Raw genomic sequence first — 18,698 nt, forward strand, 5'->3', positions numbered from 1 at the left:
CCTCATCTGCTCTCTAGCTTGACGCCTCTGCTCTCTTGCCTGCTGCATAGTAAAGGAAGCAATTCCGCCTGATCCATCCAGTATATTTTTAACGCCCTCCAATATAGCGTCGAGCGCCGCATCTGGCTCCCCATTATATAGTGCCGCTATAGCGGCCTTCCCTATTCCGTGCCAATGGTGGCGATGATAATGACTGTGATACTGGGGTCAAGTCTCCATGGATTGCGTATATATGATGGTGGTGATTCTCATGGTGTCGACTGCTCGAGGACTACACCCTTTTCGTAAATATTCGTCTCGAAGTCTTCTTTCGACAGATCCGGATGTTCTGCCCGGACTTTTGCCATCGCTCCCTTCTCGGCCTTGTCGACCTTGTTGATCATGTCTTGTAGCTCAGACTCACTTGGGTTCTGACCCATGGATCGCACGACCGTGCCCAACTCTTTGCTCGTCTAGAGGGATCGAGGGAAACTTGAGCGTGGGATTGGCCCCGTGTCCATCCTTCCACGGTCCTCCTTCCACGGTCCTCCATTCAGCGCCGCTTTCTGCACCACATCCCCCTCCGTCGCCAACGATGAACTCAGCTGGAACAAGTTTGACTGATGCTTCAGCCTGGCAATCGAAGATCGAAGGGTCTTGAATGTTGACTATAATCCATTCCTCACCATCCCTTCCCTGCTGTCGAGCCTGGTCCCAAGGTAACCTCGACATTCATTCGAACGGCGGTTGATAAGTTTGAGCAAGTAGATTCGACTTTGAGGATGCTTCTGATGCTCCTGAGCCGGAGCATCGAGTCCAGCGGTGGGCGCAGATTGCGCAAGGTCAATCGTTGCTCCCGCTTTCCCACCCCGCATGAGATCTGTGCAGGTAACCAAGATCTGCAGCGTCCTATCCTGTATATCTAGCACGACCAAACTTTCGCTGGGATTGAAGCCTGTGCCCATAAGAAGGCTCTGGATAGGACTCAAGTCCGCCTCCCGGGAGACAATATCTCCAGCCCCCGCCACGCTCAGCGTCAAGTCCGCCAGTTTCCCCGCGACGACGAAAACCCTCTCGTCCGTCGTCGTGCATGACAATGTCAGCATCTGGTGAAATTGCATCTTCCTGGTCCTCCGCTTCACTCCCTCCGAAAAGCGAATCGTGGTCATCCGATGCCCCTTGCTCCACGCTTTCTTCGTGTAAGACTTGCTAAACGCTAGCGTCGTCTGAGCCGCCCACATGCTCCATTCGCCGTTTCCGATTCGAAAAGCGCGTTTTTCAGTCTTGATGGCGGTCTGGCCGTCCCAGGTGCGTAGGTCGACGGACGTGGTCTGCATCAGCTCGACTTCGTACTGGCCGTCCGTCGAAGCGCGGAAGGTGACTTCCGAAGTCCCGTGGCTGGGGCAGACGAGATTGCGGTAGGTGAGGTCGGTGTCTCCGACGAGATGCGTGTGGTGAGTGCGGCGAACCAGGCGGTATTTGCCGGCGCTCTTGATGACCGTCATCCTCAACCAACGTCATCTCTTCATCTTCCGGCATCAATGGTGGCAGGACCTAGACGAGATCCTCGAGGCAAGATCTGATCTTGTCAGACCCCTCACGCTTATCCCAGCTGGTGGCTCCAGCGGTTTCGCAAAAGTGCCTAGACCTGTCAGAACAGGCGCTTGCCTTGGCAAGGGTTTTGAACTCGGTGGTACCTTCTCTGGTGCCGTTGGTGAAGGGGGGCCTGCGGGCAGGATTTAGTCAGCATCGATGCTTCAAAGAAATTGAAAACAGCAGCTCTTACATTCGAGCCCGGGTAATTTATTTATTTATATATAGTTTGCGCAAAATACCCGTTGCGTCGATAGAACCAGGTTGAGCTTCGACTGCATTCTGTTCGAAGATATTCATGTCAGCTTCGTTTGCAACAGACACGATATGTCAGTCATTAGTCTTGAGCAATGGTTAAGCGACCGGTCTTACTTACATTCTTTACCTGAGATCCTCGCCACATGCGACTTTTCTGTCGTCAGTGCGACCATAATAGCCGAAACAGATGCCGTTGCTCTCTGATTCTGCTGCGCGACCGATCCCAGCGGCGGCAGCGTTGCGCTTGTTAAAAGGACTAGTAGACGATCCAGCGTCAGTCGCCTTGGGTTTGGGAGCCATGTTTATCAAAGTAGATGCGATATCTGCAGAGAAATTTGGAAACGGAATAGTCCATGGAGCATTCGATCCGGTTCCGAAAGCATCTGCGTCGGCGGAGTGGAAGCATAGGCGTTCTGATGCAGGCAGTGAGCAAAGGGGTCTTCCAGATCCCGAACCTGCTGCAAATATGCGGCTTGAACGCTGCCTTTCTGCTGTTGGCGTTGATTGCCAGTCGTGGATTGATGCATGTTTGGCTGACCAACATAGGACTGGGGACAGTTGAGGCCCGTGTGGTTTGCCTGAGGTGCTTGCTGCGTCTGGTATGAGTGTCTTTGAGATGGCAGGATGGTGGAAGCCTGTGTCTGATGCTGCATGTGCGGCGGTTGGCTAGGTCCGGGGCAAAAAAGTAGCGACTCCGACACTCAGGGCGCTGAGCATCTTCTGTCTCCGCACACGGACGCTCTACCCCGCCTCCGCCACCTCAAAGCCAACTCCACCCACACATCTTCGTCTTCCGCCCTTGGTCCTCGGAAGTGAAACGGCTCCGTCGCCTCATCGGATACCAAAGTCTTCGACACGACCTTCGTTCGCCTCCTTCTCCTCCGTCAACATGGACATCTCCATATACCCCTCCGGCTCTTGTGGAATACAAGCGTACGGCTTGTTTGCCTTGGCAAGCTGTTCGCCGATGAAGTCGTGGGTTGAGTCCTGTAGTTTTTTTTTATATATATGGTGCGGTTGTCAGCTAGTCCTCGACCATCCAGGGCCGCGTCAGCTTGTTGCTCAGTATCAGGATGAAATGTTTTTTCGACCATAGCCAGGTTTTCTCTCTTGGGCTATACTGTTGAAGCGGACTGGACCTTTTGCTGCCTCCCTCACGGCCTCGCTGCTTGTCGAGTATCAACATTTTCCATGATCCTGGGCCTGCACTGCTTTCTTTCCCTCGCGTCGTCATCATCATTGCTGAGAGTGCTCGAATGTTTGTCCCATTCGACCTCTCGCTCTTGATCGACTCCATCAATATGCACACTATCATCATCTGGGGGGTCAAAGTTTCAGTCGTCTCATCGCCCTGGGCGAGCGCTGTTGGATTGATCTCTTTGCGACAAGCAGAATGCGTTCGAAGAGGTAGAATTTGTACTGTTCACGTACGAGCGATCCAATCGCTGAATCAACAGCAACCTGGTTTTCGAGAGACTTGCGTTCCCGGCTTGCTTTGGAGAGGTTGGTACTGTGCCGAGACTTGTAAAGGTCGGGCTCAGGATCTCATTGTCTTTTAGAAGAGCGTTGGATGAGCCGCTTGGGTTGCATCGGAGGCCGGCGGTACTCGCAATTTTGTCATCGTCTATGGGCTCTTGATTCGCATCGCTCGTGAATGCATCAGTGTTGGTTGGAGCTCGAGCGAACCTGTCTTTTCTTCTTCTTCCAATTGTATGCTACGCTCTTGAAGGCTTTGTATTGTACTCTTGGCATCTGCCTCGGCTTTCTGCGCTTTGGAAAGGTACTTTGGAGAGCTCGACGAGGTTGACAGAGGCCTGAGCTTCGAGATGCGATACTCTATCACCAGTAGTATCTTCCAGGTCAACGACTTTCTCATCCCTCTGCCCTGCCTTTACTTTCTGCTCTTCTCCAAACCGTTTAATCTGTTCTTGGAGGATTTGAGCCGCGTTTTCTAGCGGGAGCAGGCTAGTACCAAGGCTGGTCAGAGCTTCTGGATTCCACAACCTGCCGGTGATGCGTCAGTATATAGGCATTGGTGAGACATCTTGCTCCGAGTGTTTGGGCTTCTTTGCGATGCCGTACCCGTGGTAGCTTAAGCGTGTCTGGCTTTTTCTGCTTGCCAGGCTTGATAGTAGTTTGAGGCTGGTCTTCCTTGGATTCCGCAATCCCGTTCCACCGCAGTTGGTCGTACTCATACTTAGCATAATCGGTGGAAAAGCTTGCGTAATCATCAGTATCTGTACCATCATTTGCTCCTCGTCCTCGGCAGACGACGACAGTGACAAAAGTCTCCGAAGCTCATGTCTAGACATGTCTCATCGCCAATAAAGGTGACTTTTTCCTGGACTTGAAGTGGAAGCAGACCCTGAAAGCTAGGCGCTGTTCTGGAAGGTGCGATAGGCGAGGCCGATACGTAGAGAGCTGACTGATCTCGAAAACGAGCGATATCGAAGGGCACATCGAAAGGCGTGGGCTCTGTCATTCGCGTAGCTAGGCAACTGCTCATTTCCCAGACTGAATACCACCTGGGCGATCCATGAACACCGCACCAGCTTGGCGTCTTGAGGTCAATCATCTCAGACCGCACTCTGCATACCACCTTTCCCTTGACCTTCTCCGACCTTATATCTATATTTTGATATATAGCCAGCACGTTGTAACGATGCGGCACTTTTGTGAGGCAATGCGGGCGTTTTACGCCTATCAAATTGTCAGTATGTTAGACCGAAAAGATTATCGGACTACTGACCGACGATGAGTACTGCAGGAACGCGATCTCGTTGGTGGTTTAGGAATGGCGCGACCTTGTTCGATAAGATACTCTGGTCTTCAGCCTTTTCCATCTTGTCGGACCCGTTAAATTTCGTCACTCCGCTGCTATTTCTATGACTTAGCATCAGACAGACTACTCTCAAAACCGCGACTTACAGTCTGATAATGAAGATTTTGCGGTCCATGTATCCCAGCTTGTCGTTATCATTGTGCAAAAGGAAGCCATTGAAGTAGCCACCTTTGCTACCCTCACCACCCCAAGAGGGGCTTGCAGACGCTTAAGGACGTCAATGAGGACAGCGTAGGACTTGGCGGCATTACGTTCCTTGAACTGCCAGTACTTCGACTTGACCCTGGAGTTCAAGGTGACTGCACCACCTAGCGACAATGATGCGATGTCAGGCCCGACATGCTTCTCACCATCTTCGCGCATCTAGAGCTCGTCAGCAACCGAGACAAAGAATAATCCTATCGGAGTTGAAAAGGACTCACCCCGATCCTCTGTTTCTCCATGTATCCTAGGCACAGCAACTCGTTGAATGGCCTGTACGAGCCATCCTGAATTGCATTTTGCCCAGCCCAGGTCAGACGGGAGATTTGCCAGTAGGAGAGGCTGAATCTGCCGAGAGCTGATGATGATATCAGAACGGAGGTATCGAAATAAAAGCGGAGATATTTTTTATATAGAAGAGAAGTGCCGACCATCGAATCTCTGGACTTGAAGGAATGTGTGTTGTGTGCCTGGTTAGGACTTTGAAGTGGTGCACATCGCCGTGGCGATGGCTGCCAACGCGACGCTTGGCCGGAGCTGCTATCGGACGTAGGACTTCATGGAGTGGTCTTTGCTTCACGGTACCAGGGCAATACCGTTACTAGTCACCAGCACTGCGTGGAAATGCCACCTCATTGCTGGTGTGGTTTTTCTGGAGCTGCTGCTCTCATTCAATCTGCTGGATGCGTGCGATGAAACCTGGCGGCGATCTGGGCTTCCATCAGGAACTGGCGACGGATCAGTATCTGCTCTCTACGCACTCGATGTCTGCACAGGACTTACTGGAACCAATACTGGCGCAGTGGAGTTACATGGCTCTTGCTAGCCAATGTGGTAGTTGCCAGCCCCTCCTGCAAGGTTTCTCGAAAATTTGACTCTGAATGGAAAGATAAGCTGGGGGGCGCGCTGTGGAATTGCGTGATCGTCTTCCCCCTCCCCTGCTCCATAAACAGCAATAGCTTTGCGTGGTGCTTTTGATTGTGTCGTTCATCTGGATTGTCGATATCCGGAATTATCCGTATACCAGACCGCTGAAGAGACCCATGATGGCGGCGTTAATGAATACAGTCAAGGTGGTGTCGTCGGTCGTAGCGGTTCTTCGCTTTTGGATCCTCGCACTCGTTTGCCTTCGACACATACTACCAGCCATGGTCGCAGCCGCATCCTTGGAGCCTTTTAACGTCACTGCTCAGGACCCTAAAGCTGCTAAGTCAGTAAAGTCAGTCGATCCTGTCTGCCTCAAGTTAGCAGGTCCATGAATATGAAAGCGCTTGATCGTCCTGGACACAGTAAAAAGATGTATTTGTCCTAATGGTGGACGATAAATGTCAGTGCGATTATATACAAGGAACGCCGTTACTGCCTCCAAGCGGCATTTGAGATATTCTCTCGATCCCTCATCGCCTCTCGCTATCGTTGGTCATCTCCTCGGCCAGCTCCAAGAGTAACGGAAGTCACACAGTTGTGCCGCACGTAATGCCTGCAGTGCGTGTCGGCCTCTTCAACTTCCGGCGGGCCCTCTCCACTGACTTGAGTCTATGTCCCCGTTGCTTCATCCTCGGCACTGTGTCGATATAGAACAGCAGAAGAACAACCTGTCAATCCTTTCGCGAAGCTCGAGTGGAATTTGCTAAGGGATGTGCTTGTTCCAAGAGGTTGATGCTTCTGCGATGGTGACCAGCAGTGAGACGACCTCCATGGATTTTGCAAGCCCCTGAGAAGGAGCAAGCAGACGCCGTTGATGGTTTTGAAGATCGCCAGTGACCTCGCGCCACATGAACTTGAATTCCTTCTTTTGATGTGGTTTCATGTGAGCTCCATTACCAGACGCCGGATTATGCCGGACAAATTCCTCATCTTCAGGTTTGCTGGGGTTGACGATGACCTTCGTTCTATGTCGATACTCCTCATGTGATTAACAGTGATGGTGTGCTGAATCCTCAGCTCTGTGCTCTCCACGCGACTTCTGGTATCCCACAACCTCACTGCTCCTTCTCTATAACCTTTGATGACGACGTTTGGACCCAGCCGGCCACCGCCACTGCTTCCCGCTGGCCCTGAATCCATGAAATCTCGACGCACTCTGTCAGAGAACTGCTTCAGTAACCGGAGGCGAGGATTGGCTTGAGGTAGACTTGAGCTTGGTCAAGGGGCGGGCTGGTGTTTCTCTTTGCAGGAATTTTTCGGTCGTCTCTGCCAGCTGGTTGCGATTCACCGGTTCTTCTATCCACCCATCCAGTGTTGGTATTGACGCAGGCTCTGTTGCTGGCTCGTGATCTCGTCTTGAAGCTCAAGCAAGCGTTGGTGCATTCGTTTGACTTTGTCGATCTTCTCTCGTGGAGCATCCGTAGACTCAAAACCTTCGCGATACAGAGTCTCATATTTAGCATGGTAGGTTCTGAAGTCAAGCTCCTGGATAAGGACCCTGGTGAGCTTTCATGAGACTGGTGTGATCGAGAATTGATCCGGCTCTTTCTTGGACTGAGCGCGGGTCTTGATTCGGGAGCTGTTCTGGACGATGAGATCTCCTTTGGTCTGGATGTTCCAGAGTCGCTCGTCGTGAAGCCGGTATATGTATATGCTCATCAACGCAATGACGTTCTGTCTGATGGCGTCGTATCCCGAGAAGCTGACAGAAGTCTCCAACCACTTTCTCAGTACGACTTCGAGACCTGTGCCACCGTTGGCGTCTTCAACCTGGAATTGGGCAAAAAAGTCCCTGTGCTCTCTTCAATGCATGGCTGGTAGCGAGCGGCGAGTTACTGCTTTCAGAAGTACATGGAGATGCGGTGGATGCTTTATGACGCTTTGTACCACTCGCTCGTCCATTGATTTGACCATGATCGTCAGCCTTGCGCTTCAGGGAAGCTCTGATGTATTCGGGTCGATCATTCAGCTCGGCATCATTGCATACGGTGGTAGAAAGCCGCCATAAGTCCAACGCTCCTTCACGAATGCTGGATTGTAATCCTGAGCCTCAGGCGCAAGGGCTCCGTTAAAGGCCCAGAATGAGACGCACTTGCCGTTGAGGCACATTCATCCTGACGCGAACATTTGCGGTTTGGTGACATTGCACTCGGAACGTCCCTTACGTAAAGCCTTGATATCGGTAGGGACGTAAACCTCTGGCAAGTCCTCAGCAGCATACCAGCTCTGGCTGTTAAGGTCCGTTTTCCTCGAAGCGGAATTTGACGACGACATGACCGTTGCTCTTTTCATCCCGGTGATCAGTGATGTGGACATCTGGAGTCTCGGTGGGGGATCTTGGATGGCCAATGGATGTTATTTTGCTCGATGATCAGGCGCAGAGGTATCTACCATTTTTCGTTGGTGATGAAAGCCTTGATTCTGCCGTTCTCCGAATCATGGTCTTTCATCTGGCAGATCTCGCCCGAACCATTCTTTCCAATGCCTCCTCCAACCCCTTCTCCACCTCCACAAGCCACTCGCCGTCGACGCAGAAGAAGTATTTTTTTATATAGAATTTTGCGAGTGCTGGGATGTCCATGCCCGCTGATGCTGGTAATTCTCACGATTAAACGAAGGTTCAAAAGTCCTAGGGAAGGTCGTGTGTACACAATTCGTTACGGCCAAAGGTGGGAGACAACTTCGCGATGGCCTCTTGAGACGACATCACAAGCGGAGATAGTAAGAACAAGAAGACTCGGTGAAAAATCGAACATGTTCATCATGCGGTTTGTATTCTCGTCCAATGAATTCGACCCAAATTTTTGCTGCGGACCTCGAGCTCCATTTGGTCATCCTTGACCGCACGTCTGCGAAGATCGTGTCCGCGCAGTCCTTCTGCAGGTTTACGGAGGTGGCGCTGACCTTGACGCTGGTGACCAGGACTTGCACGGGGCAAGTCTTGTCATTGAACTGGGCGATCGCCGCCTCTCGGTCCTTGAGCCTATGCTTCGCACGGATGCTGATAACATTGAACCCCAGAACCATCAGAAGGATCTCTACTAGCCATGCCGTGGAGGGCCAGTCGCAGAAAACAATGACCTTTCGGCCATTCTTATTACAGATCTGGTGGACGAGTTCGGCGATGTAGGAGAGTTTGACCGAGTTGCGCGTGAGATAGTATGCCATGCTGGCACGGTCGCGACAGACGGGCATGTTCCGGGTCGATCTTGGTCGAGTTAAAGAAGTAGGTGGCGCCGTGGTCTTGATGCTTATGGTAAAACTTCTCGATGACGGCGGGCCCATCGTCGTTGTAATTGCTGGACTGCTTGAGCTTGCCCGTTGAGCCTGATCATGGGATTCATCGGAGGTTGGGGAGCACTTGGGTTCGCTTTGGGTACTGATTGCGCTTTAGTCCCTTAATCACCCATTGGAGCCATCATTGCACCTGGTGGACCTACTTAGGCTCCAGCTTCTTCAGCCTTCCGACGCTCTTGTCGCCTCTTCCGTAAATCAACGCATATATAGCGAACTCCGGGCCCAGTCTCGGGCGATCGCTCCTCCTCCTAAGGATATTGTCAGTTGACGGACAAGGGAAGAGGACGGGGCTATAACTACCTCACTGTCTGGCTCCCAGGCCTTTATATATAGAGATTTCATACCGAAAGGAATGAATGCTCTTTTGATGGAAAAAAATGTAGCACGATCAAAATGGACCGCAACAGACCCGTCTGCATCTGCGAACTCCCGACTGCCAAGCTTTCGCAGCATTCTCAGCTTCTTTGGGTTGAAATAGACAATACCTCCTGCTTTGATTTAGGTTTCTCGGCTGCACAATTGCTCTAGGGATGTCTGGAGTGCCATGCTCGGAGAAAAACTTCTGATGGTTGCCAGTGGCTTGAGAAAGGTCGTCAAACTGTTTGTATTATGCCTTCGCCGGAGATGTGATCGAAGAACGAGGAGGCCTTGTAGCCTAGAGCAGCTGGGATGACGACACTGTGCTCTCTCTCTCAACGACCACCAGTGATTGAGACTTCTGCGAATATCTCAATGGTGCTGTCGAGAGAGCGGTCAACTGATGCGCTGAGCACAGTCAGCTTTTTGTAATTTCCAGCCATTGATGTGCCTTACTTACTAGCTCACTGGCACACTGGGCCCACGCCACGCGATCCTGTACCAATGTACCGAAGGGGACTGAGTTGCGCTTCGGATGGGCAACTGGCTGTCCACTGGTGAGCTGGTTTGGCTCCGGTCGAGGGGAGCTCGACCTTCGACCATGTGTAAGAGAACTGGAGGCATTGGAACTTTTTCCGCTTGTGTTGGAAGGTGGCTAGTACCGGGATGTTCTGAACGTGGCAATGTTTGATCAGAATGTTTGAGGAAATGTCAACGCTTTGAATCGCGTTTGGCTCCAGGAGCATTCAGATTGTGAATGTCAGGAGTACTAGCGGAGCGAAGACGACTCGGCTGACCTTGTTGCTGTTGAGGATTTTGAGATGCTGCTATGGTAGGCAAGGATGACCGTGTGAATTTCGACGGAGAGCCTGAAGTCACCAAGATGGTCAGCATTGTCAATGATCATGTGGACAAGTGCTTCAATACTCACATCAAGGTCGGCCTACGGCCATGACTCGACCCAAGCTGCCTGTAGATTCAACCACAAATTCCATGCGTTTCGCGCCCGCTTCTTCGGGACCGGTAGGGCCAGCTTCAGGAGAAGCCGCACGGTGTTGCTGGTATTGAGGAGGTGGCGGCATCTAGGGAGGGACAGAGTTTCGTGGAGACGCAGAGACCTATCAGCAACCCAGTCAAGTTCAGAGTTAGCTATGCAACCAAATTGCTCAGGCCTCGTGGTACGTACCGAAAGGAAGAAAGAGATATTTTTATATAAATGGATGCGATTAACGTCTGCCCACGACGGTGGTTACTAGACTCACTCGCTTCCATTAGTCTTTGGTCAGCAGATATCCATCCACAAGTTTTCAGCATCGCAATTTGGCACAGCAAAACCAGAAACTTCCGCAATGATAACTTCAGCGTATGCTGTCTATCAGTGATATGCAAGTCTTTCGCCTGTCTTGTGATGATAAATATTCCTTCTCGCTTCGCCCAAAGAACTTCGCCACTCCTCCAATACTCACATTGCTACCCTCCACTGCGTGATACGATGAGCTGATATCTCGACGGTTCTTGCAGGTATCATCCGTCTCGGCATGGCGGCATGTCACAACATAGATCAGCTTGCCTTCCGCAGATTGCCATGCTACAGCTTGTTAGTTTCTTGCATCAACCGCAACATGGAGCTATGACATACATTTCAATGCTTTTGCGACTTCATCCCCCTTAGTGGGATTGATAGTACATCATAGGAGTATTCCGAGTGAGCTTGCGAGGGGCGTCCGTGTTGTTGTCCCAGATTCGCTTGTACTGGTGCTGTAGCGAAGATCCTTGTTTCCGCATGGCCTCAATCTGCTGGCCCTTCTGTACCCTCATCGCGCTGGACCTGTTGCATCGTGTCTGCTTTTCCGTGTTGGAGGCTCTGAAAGCTTTTCTTCATGGCAGTAATGAAGGACTGCGAATTTGCATTTTCTGCTTTTAGTGTTTGCGCTTGTCTGACGAAATTGAACATGAGCGACCTGACCTCCCCATCGTTGTAGTTGGGTTTGGTTCCCAACCGTCGGCGACTATACTGTGGTCCAACGGCAGCCATTGCGCCATCTTTGGTTACGGATGGGCCGGTCATGTCTTGATGGTTCGAGGGTTGTGTCAAGACTTGACAAGGATAGACTGCAAAGGTGTGTTTTCTGCTCTCAGTATTCGCGCTCGGCCGTATCAACTGGACAGAAAGGAGTTGAGTCTCATTTTCCATCGTCGGCGACCGTACTGCGATTCATCAGCTGCTTTGGCCTCATCCTTGCACCTGGAAAGGCCGGTTGACTTTCGGTGGTTAGAAGAGCCATTTCATGACATGGTTTACCCGCAGCGTCAAAGATCTAAACTTCATGATATTGACAAGGCCTTGAATCCCGCAGAAACTTTGACATTGACGGTGACAGACACAGCCGCCTGAAGCTTCTTCACCATATCGTGAGGCACGGTCTGAGACTTCAGGTGCTCGAGAATGAACTTCATCGGCGAGCCGTAGAAGAAGCTGTCATCTTGCTGATCGAACCTGAAGTGCGTAGGGTGTAGATGTATGACGAGCGACGGCGATTTGCTGCAATACTTCTTCAAGCCGTATGGCTGCGTTTTGACATATGGCGCAGGCATCGTCTTTGGCACCCTTTGCCCATCGAGTCCTTTCCCACTCCGATTTGGTCTTAAGTCTCCCGGCTTCTGTGGTTCTCTCCTCCCATTGCTTAAGTGCGACGCCAATGCATTGATATTTCCATTGACACCATTGGCGATGGGCGTGGGAGGGGGTTGTTTAAAACTGGAGCCAGAGGGCGGAAGTGGTCGCGGGCTTGGGTAGCTGGAGCCAGAAGGTCCTTCTGGGATGTATCAGTTCTGCGCAGGCAAGGCTTGGATAATATGAGTGCTTTACCATGGTCGTCAGAGTTTGCGGTATAAGAAAGAACAAACAATAACCAACCATAGGTGGAAGTTGTATATACATGGCCACTCAGGCCAGGCACAAGAGCCCATTCAAGGACTCAACACCACGCTTCTCGAGAGTCGATTGCACCTGAGTAGCACTCCCAGCTGCTAGCACTGTCTTGTTGTATGGCGGCTTCCATCTCCGCCATGCTGCGATGGTCCGTGTAGCGCAACGCTTGTGGATTTCCACACTTCGAGCCACATCTTGGGCAACAGAGTTTGCCCTTGCCGTGATTGAACCCTCGAAACAGCTCAAGTCACGGTCGGCACGAAAGCTACAACGGTCCGGTCAGTGAGAGTCTGATTTTTGTCTCGCTCCATCTTCGCGGTTCTTTCGTTCGGCGCATAACCACCGCCACTGCCGTTGAAGTCAGCATCGAGATCATCAGCGATGGAAATTTATTCTCACGGATCGATGACCAACTGTTTCGCTGCCAAGTATATTTATTTGTAGTGTTATAGTAGAGAGGGCGGGTGAAAGAGTTCAAATGTAACCAAGGTCCTGGTAAGGTCGAGGATACTCCACCAAAGATCTGTGTGGCTTGGAGACAACTGCAGACGAAGCCCAGATCAGCGTACGACATGCTGAGAGGTGGGAGGTAATCTTACTGACCATGCCAACTGCAGGATCCATATACTGGGGATACAGGTTAGGGTCAATTGTGCGACGATGTTGATTCGGGATGCTTGATTGACATTTGTGTGACAAGTACGTCCCTAGCCTTGAGATGTATTACACCTAGTATGTTGAGCCATCGAAAGACGCCGGGTGTCTGGTGCATGCACTGCTAGCTGTAACGTTGGAAGGCTGGAATCTTAACAATGTATGGCTGCAGGAGAACGGGGCACTGCTGTGATCTTCTGGTCCAGGAGCTCTCTTCGAACAAGGAGATCGTTGGCTTTTGGTGTCTCCTGCTCGGGTTCGGATTTGGTGTTATCGTCGCAAATCAACTTCCGCTTCTTGGAGGGTGATGGAGTCTGGGAGATCCCCGTCCTTCTTGACGACATATCGGGAGTTCTCCATGACTGATCGCATTTGTGAAACACGACTTTGGTACCAACAACAGGCTTTTCCCACTTCTCGAAAGACATTGTATGACCCTTTGTATGGTCGGGGCCAAGGGTGCTTGCAGGATGAACTGTGTGCCGAAAAGATATTTCGTAGGTACAACCTTCGGTTCCGCAGTCCCACTCGTCCGACTCGGATCCTGAGTGACGTCTGCTCCATCCTCCGTATTGAAGGCAGGAAACGGACTGGGAAGTCGGAAATGGTAGCCTTCTTTCTTCACCTCAGAACGGTAGCTTTCATGAATCCCAATTCTCATCGCATCCATCCGTACGAAGTCCTGAACCTCGTCATTCCATACCATATCAAACTTCTCCTGGCAAGTAGGACGTGGCTGGTTGGCAAGAACTAGGCGCGGTTCGTGAAGGCCTACGACGTTTGAAGTCATAGAACTACAATCGTCTTCTTTCTGGTTTGCGCCATTCGAGCCAGAAGACTTTGGATCGCTGTAAGCAAACGACTTTCTCTGCATTGGTGCGACTTACTCTGCGACTGTCAATCAGGGATACATGCGCATCAATGCCTCTCATCTCCATATCTCGATGTCGGTCGACAAGGTTTCGTTCAGTCCTTGCCACAATCTTTGACCGAAGAGCACTCCCCTCGTCGACGCTTTCCTGGTGCCACGTCAGTGATCTTGTGGTACAGCTGTGTTCACGCTTCATCACCTACCTTCAGTCACTCCTCCGGAGTTTTGATCTTTTCCTTCGCGGGGTTGCTGTCGCTCGAATAGCTCCTGGCCGAGCACGCGGCATCCCCCAATCCCTCCAGAACGCGATGGCCATTCTAGTTCCCATCTGACGGAGACATAGACGGACTTGTTGCTTGGCTACTCACAAGGTGGAGTCGGCAGTAAGGGTGGCCCGAAGCTGTTGAAAGAACCCAGATCCTCGTCGAAGCCTGCGAAGGGAAATGTCGTGTTATATATTTACCATACGCGGTAAATGCGAAATGCGAAAGAGAACATCGTTGATTTGATGTTAAAGATGTTTGTTGCTGGCTAGTCGGGAACCTCGCGCATGAAGATCGAAGTGCAGGCTTCCTCGTCGAAGGGTTTCTCCAATCGCAACAGGTCGGTTTATGAGAAAGTAGTCGAGATGCGGTAGGGGTTCGATGCTGGGGTGGAAGAGTATTTGGAGAGGACGATGCCAGATCACGAGGATGTCGCCGGAAATGTGGCCGGGGTTTGATGAGTTTCGTGCAAAAGATCCAAAAGCAGAGGGTCAATATCGCGGTGAAGGGCTCAACGGAGCGGCTGATTCTTTGGGTGTTGAGATAAATCCAGGGTGTGGAGAGGAGAGCTGCGTCGTAGAAGAGGGCGAAGTTGACAAAGGAGGTGAGGTAGACGGCGTAGATGCTCCATGGCTGCGTGGTCCAGGTTCGACGCGATAGGAGGCTGAGAGGGTTGCTGCGCCAGGTCGTGCGGGCCCACCTCATGCATTGAAAGAGGTATTTAGGGTATTCCCCCAGCGTGGTTTCGATGCAGGCGTCCTCCGAGTATTGGATCTTGAGTTTCCAGCCGTGCTCGACCATCCAGCGTGTGATGAAGTTGTCATCGTCGGCATTCAGAGGACCGATTAGGCCGAAGAGGATGTGTTCATTCAGAAAGCCAGTGCGGAATGATTGCGGTTGAAGGATCTCCGTGCGGTGAGCCGACGTGCGTCCACGTGCTCTGAGACCCTTCCATGTACTCTTCACCCATCCGCCGAGTCTGGTAATCACGACTTTCTCGTCCCTGTAGCCATACTCGTCATTATCGTTATCTAAGAGAAAGCCGTACGCATAACCAGCCGACCCATTTGAGCTTCCCCAAGTGTAGGCACCTGACTGGTATGCCTGGTAGTAGGTTAGCGACTCGCATAATGCTCGTCGCATCTCTGCCCACACTTCTGGCTGGCCTCGAGGCTCAGGGCGAGCTTTGTTGTCTGAATTCAGCGCGACTTTGGCTCTTGACACTGCCCTTTGCTTAGGAGCGGAAGACTCCAGACGTTGCTTCTTTAGGGTCGTACCATGACGTAACGATGGTGCGAACAGATCAGACTCGTCGTGGCTATCAGGAAGCGCAGCGCTCCTCTTCTTCGAATTGTCAGAGGTAGATTCCAGATTGGGTTTAGAATCGTCCTCGAAGAGGCGAAGGCGACTGAGGGACCTCACGCAAAGCTGAAGCAGATAGCGGCTGCTTAACCGCTTCGGTGACAGTGGATGTGTTTTGGTTATTTTTATATAGATATGGGAACCACCCGAGAAATTGGAGGAAAGGAATTGTATATGTTGTCTAAACATGGAGGGTCAGCGCAGTGTTTGGTGAAGAGAAGGCCTTGAAATACAGTATGTGCCTGACGAACACTCTGGACTAACCGCTTGTATGGCAGCAGGATGAAGGAAGTTGCTTTCCCTCCGAGACAACATGGCGCATACGAGTATGTAGCTCGACAAAGACTAGACATAGAACAAGGTGATATTAATAGCAGTTGTTGTAGGGAGGGACTTGGGTGAGTTTCTTTGGTGTCGCACGATCAACCAGCGACCTCAAAGACGAGCAACATCGTAGCACATCCGTCGAGCTCTACTGCGAGTGGTGCAGCTTAGCCAGCTTCTCGTGCTCTGGTTGAGGTCATGCATGTCAGTTGTGGGAGGTGGTAAGGGAGGTGAGGGCACTTACTTTCTGCCAGGTAGCACCACGGTCAAAAGCCTCGTGTGAGCGACAGCATGGATAACGTCGAAGATAAGGGTATGGTCTAGGAGCTCGAGCTCTGTTGGGTGAGGATTGCAGCCTAGCCAATCTGGTAGTGCTCTGGTTGAGGTCATGCTCTGGTTGAGGTCATGCTCTGGTTGAGGTCATGCTCTGGTTGAGGTCGTGCTCTGGTTGAGGTCGTGCCTGTCAGATGCGTAAGGAGACAGTCTCAGAGCTGAGGCTACTCACTGTTTGCTAGGTATCGCTAATTTCGGAAGCTTTGTACCAAAGACAGCACAAACCTCTTCGAGGATACTTTAGCTGAATTCATGCATGTTGGTCGCGAACGGGGGTAGGTTTGGAGGTGAGGGTACTGACTCTTGTCCAGTGACTGCCACGGTCGGAACGTTTGTATGAACGGCACCAACGATATTCTCGAGGGTATGGACATGGATGTATAATGTCTTGAGGAATATGTTGAGCTTGTTGCAGTATAGGCTTGTGTAAGAACAGTCTTGAAGGATATTATGAACAACTGCGAAGGTATAGGACTGGTGAAGGAGTTGTCTTGAAGAAATGTTGTAGGTTGGAGGGAGATCGTGGGTTATATAGGTAAGGATGCTCCTGGAGTCACTTCGTCTTGGCCTAGGACGCTCACAGCGTGAAGCTGTCGAAAGGAAGGGTTTGAAGGTATAGGACTGGTGAAGGAGTTGTCTTGAAGAAATGTAGGTTGGAGGGAGATCGTGGGTTATATAGGTAAGGATGCTCCTGGAGTCACTTCGTCTTGGCCTAGGACGTCCACAACGTGAAGCTGTCAAAAGGAAGGTTTCCAAGGGGCCATCCATGACTATCACTCAGTGAAGGGTGTGGCATGAAGATTTCCAAGGGTCTAGTATAGATTGTGGATAGGTGTGGGCCCTTTGTGGGCGGGTAGGGTCAGAAGACTTACTTCACAGGATGAGTTGGATTCTGAGCTGCAGGATGAAGGTCATCTCCAAAGAATACGGAGTGAACTGTTGTGAGTCTATTGGAGATCGTCGATCAGTTGGCGGGCTTTGTGGGTCAGTAGGGATTTGGTACCTACTTCACCTTGCGATCGACAAAGGCTGAAGTGGCGGTGTGAAAAGCTTTTCCGGATGTGACTGCGGAGTTCCACTAGCTGCAGCTCGCAATGCGGGCAGCTGCTGTGACTCTAATGGTGGTATTTGATGAATTAGTGGGCCTTGTGGGCTAGAAGGGACGTGGAATATACTTCACCATTGCCACCACCAAGGTCTGAAGCTGCAATGTGAATAGCATGACTGGGTATGCTTGCAGAGCTGTACCAGCTGCAGCTTGAATTACAGGCAGTCGCTGTGACTCTACTGGTGGTCTTCGATGAATTTGTGGGCCTTGTGGGCTAGAAGGGATGTGGGACATACTTCACCCTTGCCAGCGATAGGGCTTGAAGCTGCAACGTGAAGAGCAACGCTGGGTATGCTTGCGGAACTCTACCAGTTGCAGCCTCGGTCAAGGGTGGCTGTCACTCGATAGTCGATGGGTATGGGGCCTGGTTGGCCAGAAAAAAGCGGGTGCTTACATCGAAATTGCGCCCGTCGGGATCTCCAATCCCGGCGTGAAGATCGTCAGTGAAGGTCAGCAGAGAGTGCCAAAATATGGAGCTTCTTTGTTTAGAAGATACAGTCACTCTAGCTGCGAGTGTGAGGGACGGTGTAGATTATTGGAGGCTTAGATAGGTGCCATCACTGATCCATTGGCCAGGTATCCCACTTCTGAGAACTCCGCATTTAAGGACAGCAGCATGTGCATGATATAGAGATCGAAATGGAGGTATGCTAGCCAGTATACGAGCCTCGAGATCATCGATCATCTGGTGGTTGGCAACGAATTAAAAAGTATGTGTGTTGGTGTGTTTAAAAGTAAGAGGGAAAACTTAGGGAGTGAGAGCGAAGATCACTGCGAAGTCTGTCAGTGACGCTGCGCTAGGCTGTTCGTACTTTCTTCCCCATTCTTACCTAGAGCTTAGTAGGTGGGTTTTGGATGGAGAGGACAAAGTTGACAAACGACATCTAGGATTGTATATAATTTCCAGAAGGATTGGAAGCTTTACTACAATGCCATTCCAAGAGTAGGAAGCGAAGGGGTTGTTTGTTTGTAATAAGACAAAAAGGTCTTTTGGCAGCGAATCAGAAGTGTACATTATGTAGATAGGCAGATGGGTGCACACATGTGGTCTGCAATCATTAGAGCCGTAGTGGGGTGATGGGATTTGAAGTGAAAAAGAATGAAGATCATGACTAAGCCAAGTTTAACCAGCATCGGCGCACCCCTGAGCACTTTAATTAGACGGAAGAAGTCGTAATAATGTTCCCAGTAAAAGTCTAGCGGGACCTGATTCACACCAAAACTCGCTTGCCCCTACACTCTTCAGTTTTTGTCTCTTTTCGATCAGACACGAAGACTAGTAACGAAGTTTTTTGCAAAAAGAAGAGAAAACTTTTGTCGAAGCTGAATTTACAGAATTAATTGGAGTCCGTCTAAGTCTTTTACTTTCTTTCATCGATTTTCTAACCAAAATTCTA

At 50.9% G+C, this 18,698-nt stretch overlaps 10 protein-coding genes across 10 annotated transcripts; all 10 read right to left on the reverse strand.

Moving 5' to 3' along the window:
* Positions 1–248: 248 nt before the first annotated feature.
* On the reverse strand, positions 249–419 carry HO173_006197 (uncharacterized protein; the record flags this gene model as incomplete). Its single annotated transcript, XM_037308108.1, has 1 exon — positions 249–419. The coding sequence occupies one exon, from the start codon at positions 417–419 to the stop codon at positions 249–251; it is 171 nt and encodes a 56-aa protein (XP_037164882.1).
* Positions 420–647: 228 nt separating this feature from the next.
* On the reverse strand, positions 648–1,484 carry HO173_006198 (uncharacterized protein; the record flags this gene model as incomplete). The annotated part of the gene is made up of 1 exon (XM_037308109.1): positions 648–1,484. One exon carries the CDS (start codon positions 1,482–1,484, stop codon positions 648–650), a length of 837 nt encoding a protein of 278 aa, XP_037164883.1.
* Positions 1,485–1,953: 469 nt separating this feature from the next.
* Positions 1,954–2,483, reverse strand: HO173_006199 (uncharacterized protein; the record flags this gene model as incomplete). The annotated part of the gene is made up of 2 exons (XM_037308110.1): positions 1,954–2,243; positions 2,369–2,483. The coding sequence occupies 2 exons, from the start codon at positions 2,481–2,483 to the stop codon at positions 1,954–1,956; spliced, it is 405 nt and encodes a 134-aa protein (XP_037164884.1).
* A 178-nt stretch (positions 2,484–2,661) lies between these two features.
* On the reverse strand, positions 2,662–4,673 carry HO173_006200 (uncharacterized protein; the record flags this gene model as incomplete). The annotated part of the gene is made up of 7 exons (XM_037308111.1): positions 2,662–2,817; positions 3,015–3,148; positions 3,251–3,477; positions 3,550–3,834; positions 3,913–4,048; positions 4,195–4,530; positions 4,580–4,673. The coding sequence occupies 7 exons, from the start codon at positions 4,671–4,673 to the stop codon at positions 2,662–2,664; spliced, it is 1,368 nt and encodes a 455-aa protein (XP_037164885.1).
* Positions 4,674–4,696: 23 nt separating this feature from the next.
* On the reverse strand, positions 4,697–5,115 carry HO173_006201 (uncharacterized protein; the record flags this gene model as incomplete). The annotated part of the gene is made up of 3 exons (XM_037308112.1): positions 4,697–4,707; positions 4,759–5,035; positions 5,095–5,115. The coding sequence occupies 3 exons, from the start codon at positions 5,113–5,115 to the stop codon at positions 4,697–4,699; spliced, it is 309 nt and encodes a 102-aa protein (XP_037164886.1).
* A 1,857-nt stretch (positions 5,116–6,972) lies between these two features.
* HO173_006202 (uncharacterized protein) lies at positions 6,973–7,263 on the reverse strand (the record flags this gene model as incomplete). The annotated part of the gene is made up of 1 exon (XM_037308113.1): positions 6,973–7,263. One exon carries the CDS (start codon positions 7,261–7,263, stop codon positions 6,973–6,975), a length of 291 nt encoding a protein of 96 aa, XP_037164887.1.
* Positions 7,264–7,309: 46 nt separating this feature from the next.
* Positions 7,310–8,074, reverse strand: HO173_006203 (uncharacterized protein; the record flags this gene model as incomplete). The annotated part of the gene is made up of 2 exons (XM_037308114.1): positions 7,310–7,592; positions 7,920–8,074. The coding sequence occupies 2 exons, from the start codon at positions 8,072–8,074 to the stop codon at positions 7,310–7,312; spliced, it is 438 nt and encodes a 145-aa protein (XP_037164888.1).
* A 432-nt stretch (positions 8,075–8,506) lies between these two features.
* HO173_006204 (uncharacterized protein) lies at positions 8,507–9,085 on the reverse strand (the record flags this gene model as incomplete). The annotated part of the gene is made up of 1 exon (XM_037308115.1): positions 8,507–9,085. The coding sequence occupies one exon, from the start codon at positions 9,083–9,085 to the stop codon at positions 8,507–8,509; it is 579 nt and encodes a 192-aa protein (XP_037164889.1).
* A 2,158-nt stretch (positions 9,086–11,243) lies between these two features.
* On the reverse strand, positions 11,244–11,648 carry HO173_006205 (uncharacterized protein; the record flags this gene model as incomplete). Its single annotated transcript, XM_037308116.1, has 1 exon — positions 11,244–11,648. The coding sequence occupies one exon, from the start codon at positions 11,646–11,648 to the stop codon at positions 11,244–11,246; it is 405 nt and encodes a 134-aa protein (XP_037164890.1).
* A 131-nt stretch (positions 11,649–11,779) lies between these two features.
* Positions 11,780–16,250, reverse strand: HO173_006206 (uncharacterized protein; the record flags this gene model as incomplete). Its single annotated transcript, XM_037308117.1, has 5 exons — positions 11,780–12,270; positions 13,455–13,878; positions 13,928–14,059; positions 14,280–15,717; positions 16,105–16,250. 5 exons carry the CDS (start codon positions 16,248–16,250, stop codon positions 11,780–11,782), a joined length of 2,631 nt encoding a protein of 876 aa, XP_037164891.1.
* Positions 16,251–18,698: the final 2,448 nt, after the last annotated feature.

This window comes from Letharia columbiana (assembly GCF_014066305.1).
Source record: "Letharia columbiana isolate WasteWater2 chromosome Unknown Sc0000018_s1, whole genome shotgun sequence".
NCBI lineage: Eukaryota > Fungi > Ascomycota > Lecanoromycetes > Lecanorales > Parmeliaceae > Letharia > Letharia columbiana.